Source organism: Pleurodeles waltl, chromosome 12 (genome assembly GCF_031143425.1).
Source record: "Pleurodeles waltl isolate 20211129_DDA chromosome 12, aPleWal1.hap1.20221129, whole genome shotgun sequence".
In the NCBI taxonomy this organism is placed as follows: domain Eukaryota; kingdom Metazoa; phylum Chordata; class Amphibia; order Caudata; family Salamandridae; genus Pleurodeles; species Pleurodeles waltl.
This window is the reverse complement of record NC_090451.1, coordinates 657606553-657617008: the sequence shown is the minus strand read 5'-3', so window position 1 is coordinate 657617008 and position 10456 is coordinate 657606553. Positions and strand designations below refer to the sequence as shown.

General features: G+C 43.1%; 1 protein-coding gene across 2 annotated transcripts in view; it reads right to left on the bottom strand.

The window, feature by feature from the left end:
- Window positions 1–9320: 9320 nt before the first annotated feature.
- The window catches only part of DCST1 (DC-STAMP domain containing 1), a 108371-nt gene continuing 107235 nt past the window's right edge, over window positions 9321–10456 (bottom strand). For both annotated transcript variants that reach the window (XM_069218396.1, XM_069218395.1), the window contains exon 16: window positions 9321–9736. In XM_069218396.1, coding sequence (XP_069074497.1) covers window positions 9482–9736 — 255 coding nt within the window. In that variant the 3' untranslated portion in view covers window positions 9321–9481. The remainder of the gene's footprint in view (window positions 9737–10456) is intronic.

Genomic DNA, 10456 nt, shown 5'->3' with positions numbered 1-10456 from the left:
AATCACTGGAGCAGTGCTTAGAAGTGTCTGCGCTATCCCTTCCAAACTGGAGAAGTGCAGGTAGTGAGTACCCAATAGTACCTGCCCGTTTAAAGCAATGTGCATGAGTAACACAGCATCAGATTTAGCAGTCAGCCTATTGGTGCTTCTGATTTTAAGTTATTTATCAGGCAGGGCGAATTCCAGTTTATCTGCGTCACCTTTGGAGTTAGCAATGTATCCCTTGTGAGAATGAGTTCCCGTAACGCTGCATTAGCTAATTACATTTTTGATTGGCAGACTTTGACTGCTGGGACACATTTATAGGATGCTGCAAGGCATATTATGCATCCTAACTGGCCCTACACGTGCATTTCATGTTTTCATTCCTTTTGTTAGAGTCCTTAGTTTGGCTTTTGTGATGTCTTGAATGTGTGCCAGGGCATACATGCAGCACAGTCCCGGCTGACGTCACACATAATAAAAGGCTGCAAAAAGGACTGTTGGAGAATGATCCATCTGTCTGGCCTCGTGTTTATTCAGAGTCATTGGGCGATGCAACATTGGCAGTGCGGAAAGTGTCAGCCCCTCGCCTGGTGGCTGCTCGCTGTCACCTATGCAGTTGAAGTGTGCTTGCTACTGCACGTTGAGCCCAGTAGAGGGTGCTAGCCTTCTTTCATGGCGGGGCCGGGTCTCTACAGCCTGACTATATATCCAGGGCCAGCTTTAGGCCAGTGCGACTGGTGCGGGCGCACTGGGCACTGACATGGGAAGGGGGCTGATGACCTCCGGGGTGGAGAGGGCTGTGTTTAGTAATAACTTTCAATTTAAAAAAATCTGCTGCAGAGTTCCTTTTAAATCCGGCTGTCAGGCAGCAACAAAAATGTCAAAGTAACTCTTGTGACTAATGGTCCTTCTAGAGAGAGAGAGATGGAGTTTTGTCCAGTGTCATTTTTGAATCGCCATAAAGTAGCGGAGAGGGCTAATATGCCTGCTGCAAAGAACGCATACCGTTTTATTCACAGATTTCTATTTTGTGTGCATAGCTGAGTGGATTACTACTTTTATCACATAGTCTTTCCCTGCCGCAATTCATAAGATACAACTCTAATACAGAACAGTAATTGTTCCGAACTGTCATCAAAGAGCTGCATGCAGTTTGCATAAAATATGTTAGGATGTTACGTTTTTTCCCCTCGTCTTTGATTCTCTATTCCTAATGTTGCTAACAAGGGTTTGTATACATTCTTGTTTGTAAATGCTGCCTTTACCAGTGCTTTAAAACAAACTAAAAGGATGTGAGAGAGTGGCTAAGGAGAAATGAGGGAGGGCTCTTTGCCCAGTGGTAGCGAGGGAAACCAAGGAGGCAGGGTGGTGCCAAAAATGATTGTTGCACTGGGTGCCACCAGCGCTAAAACAATCCCTGCGCGTATCCCAGGCCTGATCTAGATCTCACGAGAGCCTGCTAGTGGGGAAACCCAGGACAGGGCCCAGGAAGGATTCTAAGCTAGCCGTGGTGCTCAGGAGCACCAAGAGGGCAAAGCAAATGACCGTATGCCCAGCCACAGAGCTAGATGTCAAAAGGAGACGCCCTAGTGAAGGGCATCCACCATCAAGGGGTCTTTTGCCATGGACATACGCGTCCTGCATCAAGCTATTAAAAGGGAACGGTATATCACAGCGTCTCGCACTAACCATGGGGGAACTAGTGAGTGAAATCAACAAGGCCTGCTGGTTTTCCAAGATCTTAAATCAGGATATGATCAACAGATGCTTGACACCACTTCATGATATGTGACCAAGCAAAACTCAGAGCAGAGCAACATTATTCAAAAGTCACTGAAAAGGCATTCAGTAAATTCAGTCCAAACGAGAAATGACTGGATAAATGCAATGTTTAATTCATAATGAACAAGCACCTTGCTGGTTTTTCAAGATCTTAAATCGGGATATCATCAACAGATGCTTGACACCACTTCATGCTATACCATGATTTTTTTTTTTTACACACATGGAGCCTTAGAAGAAGAAATGAGAGGCTGAATTTTGGATTTTCCAGTGCAGCAGAGATCTAATAGAACACAAACTGTGAAGTTCCGTCCAAACTGCCAGGAGTCATTCACTTCAGTGATGACTTCTTGGTGCTTGCCTGAAGTGCTAGAAGACCATAGTAGGCCTTGGGTCGCGGAAGCAGGAGTACGGATAATGTACTGCAGTGACCTATGCCAGTAGGGCACTGAGCCAAGGAACAGCACTATTAAGAATTGGAACGAGAAGCCTTTGCCATCTACTTTTGTAGCAGTCATTTTTCACGTACATCTTTATGGCCATCTGTTCACCGTGTGCACTGAATACAAGCCCCTCATGCCATTATTTCAAGAATCTTCTAAGCCTCCTCCCGGAATTTAGAAAGGAATCCTCCAGTTACATTGATATGCATTTTTCATAGTCTTTCATATCCTGGCAGACTTCATACCATTGCACCTGTGGAAAGCAACCACAGAAAAAAAGGTGAGTGCATTGAACACCATGGAATACCTTAGGATGGTGATGGAAAGGTTGCACCAACTCCTGATGTCCATGGAAGACAATGTGACTGCCATGAGCACCAATAACCTGTTTCAAGTATTGCACCAAGCCATGCGGGCAGGTGAATGAAAGTAGCTGGTTAGCACTCTCCCATGTCACAAGACAAAGACCGGACAGATCCTGAAATTCCTATAAAATATCAGGAATGAACTTGTTTTCTCATAGGAAGGCTGTCTCCTCTGAGGCAACCAATTTGTTATCTCACAAGATCTGGCACTGTAAGTGTTATGCCTGGTCAATTCAGTCCATTGAGGTATAGTGAAAACATAAGTTAGGGTACTCACAAAAGTGTAGTTTACTTATGTGGGCAGCCTGGTGCAGGCAAGAGTGAAAGACTGCTTATCTTGCCATGCCGTATGTGGGCCAGAACCTCTAGAACTGGTAATGACTGAAGATATCCTAAATTTCTTATGGGTTAGAGTGAGTCCTGACTTTGAAAGTCTCCCCAGTGGGTGGTAGGCTTCAGTAGTTATCGACTCCACGTATGCTGAGGTCGAAGTGGTGAATACCATGGCAGCAGAGCACTTCTAAAAATTAATGGCAACTCACTGCATTTTCATAAACTGAGAATGGTTAATGGGCTCCCGTTTGAATGTCAAGAAAGTACAGATTTAGTAAAAATATCCAAAAGCGATACCTTGGCGGCCGCAGGGAAATGGGGAGGCAGAAAGATTAATGAGGACTCTCACCAAAGTTTTTGGAATTGTACTGGCAGAGCATCAAAATGTCAATCGTGCTATCTACTTGTTTTTCCAGTTGTATTATTTGACACGTCACATCATACGAGTACACACTAAGTCAGCTGTGTATATAGAAAACAGTGGGGGATGTTATTTCCCACCGCCTGGAGTGGGAACAAGCTAAAGTGGATGATATCACTATGGGATGTGGGAAAAAAAGGACGACCAGGAGGCCAGCTGAAGCTGGAGGACCAGAGACTCTGATCTCTGTGTGGACGATCTGGTGTTGGTCAACGACAGACAACTGGGGAGCAAGTTTTGAGCCCTCTATGAACTAACTCTGTGGAAGATCATCCAAATTCAGGTACCATTGTGACAGTGAAGATAACATGCATGTGTAGCACAGTGGTTTGTGCTGACAGTAACATGACATATAAATGAAATGGGTTCCCTAACTGATTGGTCAAATGAAGAAATGTATTGCTCCAATAATGCCTATGGCATTAGTTTGTAGGACGCTGTGAACGTTTGCAAAATGAACATGAAAACATACTTTGGCCGTCATTACGACCCTGGCGGTATAGAACCGCCAGGGCCGCGGGACGCGGTGGCACCGCCGACAGGCCGGCGGTGCCCCGCGGGGCATTCTGACCGCGGCGGCTTAGCCGCGGTCAGTAAAGGGAAACCGGTGGTCTCCCGCCGGTTTCCCGCTGCCCCCAGGAATCCTCCAAGCCGGCGCAGCTTGCTGCGACGGCTTGGGGATTCCGACTCCCCCTCCCGCCATCCAGTTCCTGGCGGTTCTCCCGCCGGGAACCGGATGGCGGGAGGGGGAGTCGCGGAGCTCCTGGGGACCCCTGCAGTGCCCATGCCAATGGCATGGGCACTGCAGGGGACCCCGTAAGAGGGCCCCTACAAGTATTTCACTGTCTGCTTGGCAGACAGTGAAATACGCGACGGGTGCAAATGCACCCGTCGCACCTTCCCACTCCGCCGGCTCGATTACGAGCCGGCATCCTCGTGGGAAGGTCGTTTTCCCCTGGGCTGGCGGGCGGCCTTTTGGCGGCCGCCCGCCAGCCCAGGGGAAAACTTGAAATACCCGCCGCGGTCTTTTGACCGCGGCGCGGTATTTTGGAGGGCGGAATTCTGGCGGGCGGCCTCCGCCGCCCGCCAGAATCAGAATGAGGGCCTTTGTGTCTTTTTGTAAAAAATAACAACTGACTTTTTATTAAGTGAATTTCGATTCATTTTGTGGTGCACATATGTATTGTAACATACAAAAATATTTTTTTATAGTGCATAAAATGTTACATAGTTCCAGGTAGTCATTGTTTACACATTGTTCAAGTGTCCGTTTTCCACCCTGAGGTATTTCATGTGAGTTAAGGCTTCATATCTGTTCAAATGAGTCTTTGTCTTTTGTTGCAAAGATCAATCCACTTGTTGTGTAGCCATTTTAGCTATAGCTCCATGCATGTTATTTTAACACACTAGGCCAGGCCACTGTGCACTCTAACCTAGATATATTTCAATCAGCTTTATTTTATTATTGTTAAAATAGCCACTTTTACGGTCTTGTTTTATTTTCTGTTTATCTAACTGTTTTTGCCTAGGCCAGCACTCTGTTCTCAAACAAGACATTCTTGCTCACTCTGTGCTTCTTCAAAGGCTACAGCACGGTACATAGACGGTGAATGTGGTATAAGTTTAGTCTCAGACATTCGTAGAAAACACACATCCTTACGTAGGGACATTTTCTCAGAACATTAGTTGTGTTGTTATAAAAACACTTCCCTGTCCCTTACACATTAGAGGGCGATTCCAGCCAGAGAACCACAACTGTATGCTGACTGCCGAATGCTTCACTACAGCTGTTTTGCAGACTTCAGGCCTTTGCTCAGGTATGGGGGATGATGTCTTCCCAGGGGAACCTGAAGGGCAGAATTAGATCTTAACAAGCTGTGCTGTGTCATAGCCTAGGTAGGAATTAGTCTATCGACTCTAGTGACAATATGGTAGTTATTCTTATGCTTCACTCTCTTTGTCACAATTTTAATATTGTCATGCTGTGTCGTCCTGGTTATTGCAGCTCACGCTTTGCTATCTAAGATGCAGTTTCTTCATTAAAATAATTGTTTTCATTGTATATATGAGACTAATGTAACTGAGAGAAACGGATGAGACCTGAGTGACCACGTCTTTCCTGAGAAACCAACTATGTCATGCGCTCGGCTGCCCAGTCGTCCCTGCCCTCGTGTAGAGATGAGGCACTGCTAGTTAGCCGGAGCAAAACCCGAATTGGAGCGGCAGGTGTCACCTGCAGTGGGTTAGACTTAGTCTCCCACACCACGGGCGATTCTGCCTCTCGAAATCCAGTAGTCTCATTAGAATAATGATGGTCTACGCAACACACTCACTTAGCATTGTGTTCAGTGTAAACTTCTCAAATGTAAAGTCAATACATTTTAGACTACCACATTTCAGGCTTCCTCAGGACCTTTACAAAGGCATTTGTTTCAGTCCTACAGGTATATACATTGAATCATAAACTATGTATATAGTATAAATCATGTCTAAGTGCAAGACAGCATTCCATTACTGGTGTATGATCTGAACACAGATTATGTTAGCGGGGAATATGATTTCTGATTGACACAGGACTCTCATGCCTTTAATATGGGTCACTGTCTGTGGATTAAATGTATATGTGCACAACAAGCCAAGGTTGCGTTGTGTAAGTACTCAAATCTAAAGGCATGTGCTGTTCATGCAAGAGAGGAGCGAATGCATAAATATGTGTGATCTTGATAATTCTGTTAGTGTAGTGCTTACATGAAGAAAAGTAGGTACTCTCATGGTGCCCGCATATGTGGCGTGTAGTGCAAGCACAGACACTGCAAGAGTGGAAGCCATATGAAAGGAAGCCGTCTGAATATGATATATAATATTTTACCATCCATAGATGTAGATGTGTGCTGTGCAGGTCAACTGTCTATGACAAGAACGCCCCTCTGTGGTTTATAATCACCAGTTTAGGAAATTAGTCTTTACTGTGTGGCCACAGTCTATTTTTCCCCTTTTGCTGGACACTTTATTTTCTGGCATTAGTTCTCTATGCACTTTAGCCCCACTGTCCAGCAGTAAATTTCCTGTGCGTCTCCTCTAAACATGGCCCAACTAGAATAGTTCTAATTGGCATGTTTAATTTACCGATAAGTCCCTAGTTTATGGAACTAAGTGTACATTGGGCCTGTAAGGTAAATGCCATTGTTGGACTGCAGTACCTATTGCACCATCCGCTACAGTGGCAGTTCAAACATGGCTTCAGGCCTACCAGTGTAGCCTGACTGTAGCAGTGTAAACAACTGCAATTCTACCTGTCAAAATAAACACTTCTGATAGGTCAAAACCTCTCTTTTTAAATATTAATTATTCACAGATATGTTGGCCTTATCACGCACAATGCAGGGTGCATAGTACTTTAAAGAAAGACTTGCAGAAATGTAATGTGAACATGTCCTTAAAATGACTAGCACTCAAAAAAACAATTTTCACTGTGGCAGGCCTAACTGTCCTATGTAGAAAACCAGAGTACAGTTGAACATCCTAATAATGTATCTGTGGAGTGGGACTGACCAGAAAAAGAAACAACTATTTTAATAGTTATTAAATAATCCAATTTAATGATGACGTTAGACCTTATTTAGTAAATATTGAGGAAAAGTAACATTTAGAAGGTTACCTTTTCCCTGCCTGAAGTTCCTGGAGGCTAATTTGCATTTACTCTTAGACTTCTCCCAGTCACTGATTAGCATTTTAAATCGGTATGAAATGCCTCCCAGGAGCAATCAATAGACTGACCTGAATGGGCAGAGATGACTCATCTGAGCCTCACAGAATACGCAAGATGAGGTCAGTGAGCATCCTTTTTGACTTTACAGTATCAAATCCTTAAGTGTCAAAGACACTTGACAGGTCTCCTGGGTCTACATATAATTCTAGGGGTGCACTTGAAAGGACGAGAACAGGATGGCAAGACCGGTCTTGTGTATCCAATGTCTGGTTGCTGATGAACCTTATTTTGGTCTTCTAGACTGCTGTCTCTGGGTTTATTGTGGGTACAATAGATGCCCCAAACTGGATTTTAGTGTTAGATGTGGGAGAACACTAAGATTAGTTGGTAATCAAGTTAGATCCGCCCACCTCTTCCTTTATATGCATTTTAATGTATAGACCCCCAGGCCATATGCCCCAGTTTCTATCATCATTGGTTGATGCCTTATTTACCTTTGTTATCGATTATGCAAAGATATTTCTTTCGAGCAATTTCAATCTGTGGGCCAGTTAAGAAAATGGAAGCCATATATCTGCAGATCTTACTGACCATCTGTCTAGTCTGAACTTTGATCAGCAAGTGTCTACCGCTACTCATATAAAGGGCCACACACTTGACCAGGTCTGGTCATTAAATATTAATATTTCCAAGCTTGTGGTTATTCCTTGTACTTGGTCAGATCATCATTTAATCATATTTTATCTACATGATATAATGTTAAGGAAATACTTCCCCTGTCCAGGCACTTTTTATAGAAATTGGAAGCGAGTTATTCTGAATAGCCTCTATCCCAGTTAAAACTTTAAAAAAATCATATCTCCAGTTCCCCTTAGTGGAGTTGTCATTTTAATGTAATTTTGTTTATTTTTACTCTATTTTCTAATTCGGTGTGGGGGATTTTTATTGTTCTGCATTTCAACTTTATCACTGTTTTGGTACTGCATAAATATTTTACCCATTGTAGATTAAGCCTACCTGCTCTGTGCCATAGCTACCAGGGGACTGAGCTCAGATTTATTTAGTGACTTTAATGACTTAACCTGACGAGGATTTAGAATATTACTTGAGGTGGGTACCTACCACCCCTCAACTATTACTCTAAGTTCTTACAACCAGGTTCTGTACTAAAACCACTGGGTAAGACAAGAAGACCCCTCTGCAGTTTATAAATACCAGGGTCTCTAGTAAAGCCAAAAAATGAGTATAAATGTATTCATTAGGATGTAGGATTTAGTGGGCATAAAACATCAAGTCTAATCTGGCCCGTAAATTTATTGTGGCCCATGCAAAATCGGAGTGATCTCTTGGGGCAAAGAAGCCCTTTAACATAAACTTAGAGAAACAGGGGAAATGCATGTCAGTAAAATAAAAAAACAAGGGGCAGATTCTCTGTGTATAGGTAGTTTGGTTATGATAGAAAACATACTGCTCCCTGCGGTGATCCTAATGAAAATCACATGCAGGGGTCGGATGACCGGACCGACCTTCTTGGATTGGTTATGAGCAAATAGCATGGTTATGGTTAGTGTGGAATAGAGTAGGGGATCCCACCAATTTTTGTTGACATGAGTTAAGCGTATAGCACAGATACACATAAACCTTTGTAAGGGCACGGGTGAGGATACACAAGAGTCATCTTCAAGTACTGCATATTTAATGTTGTATTAGAGCATGAGCTTTTTAAGTTAACGGAACAGATACATTGTTACAATGTATATTGTAACAAACTGAGGGGACAAGTGTTAGGCAGAGTTCATTTACAGAAAAAAAGTTTCATGACAAAGATTGGCTAGTTTGTAAGCATAATTTAACACATTTTTAGAGTAACAATAGAAATTGGACTGTTCCTATTTACAAATGTAATGTATTGTAACACCTAACGCATACCCCCAGGGGTGTAAATGATAGGTTGTGGACACAGATAGACACTGGCCAAGGATGTGGCTATTTCCTCATGAGGCTATTTAATTTCTCATGTTCATAAACACCTATTAGCTCTGTGTGGAGTTCTCAAGTAAATACGGGTTTAAAATATGCTAATTGTGACTCCACAGATCCTCACCTAGAGTGATGATCTACGCAGTCCACTTTTTGTCACTTGGTATGTGTTTAATTTCATCATAGTGTTGTTCAACCAGAGCCCCTCATGTATGGCATCTAACCTTGGATCTATGCTGTGAGATGAGTTTTTAAAATCTTCTGTGTGGTCTATAGGTATATCCAGAATAGAGACGGGCACGTAAGGACCAAAAACAATATTTATTTCAAGATGTTGCCTATACAAAGTTTTACTGGGTGATAAGCAGAGAAGGGTATGATGGGAATAGGTTCTGTTGGCATGTGCAGAATCTGTCTTCCCAGTTCAATGTTCTTTCTTTCATTAGAAGACCTTCAAGGATCATTATCCGCCATACTGCAGTTGTTCCTCATAGTCGCTCTCTCCAGACATAAAGTCATCTTCTGTTTGGGGCAGGCAGGCATAGCAAACCTTACCCATATCCGCCCAGCACAGGAGGCAGTACACGGTCTCACATTCCTCATTATTGCACACCACAGAATTTTTGTTCTGCTTGGCCTTGCACACGATGCATCGTTTACGCTTGAACCACTTGAAGCGGGCAAAGAAGCGGTGAAGAGGGCCCGGTGCAACAGTTTTCTACACAATGAAAGGGAAATATCGATAAGAAATTAGTATTGCTATCGATTTATCTGTTAAGCATCTCAAGCAGACACCACAGAAATAGGACTTCTTTAAACTGTAATGTCCATCATAGGCCCTAGAGAGTCTTATCCATTGCAGATTTTCAGAATACCCATTGAAGAAACGTTTACATACAATTAATGTAAGTGGAACTAATTTAAATAGTCAGTGGTTGTCTTGAACACATGGCATGGATTCTGCCTCTTAGACCTCAAATTGCTACCCTTTTGTAAATTGAAAACAGCAGCCGTTACATGATTGGTTGGTAGTAACAAACTTGCAGATTGTGAGCGGCTAGTACAACAACATTAAAATACAACAGTTATATCGAAGGTGAGATATAAAAACATTCTGATCTTTAAAATGAACATTTCCTTGATTCTTAGCCTACGACCAAACGCCTCCAGACCTTTAGTAGAATGATTTTCTATACTTCCAGGTGAGAAAGCAAACATGCATATCAATGTTAAATTATGGCTTGACTATAGCTGGAGCACTGCAAATACGGAATTTCCTCTCAATGGTCTGCACTATCTGATTTTATGACTCAACTCAAAGTTAACCATGTAATCACCCTCCGAAGGATGAAAGGGTGAGCTGTCCTTGGGATTCGAACCGGTGACCGGTAGTCTCACAGCCTACTCAAGACACTGCTCCTGTAAGTCTTATTGTGAG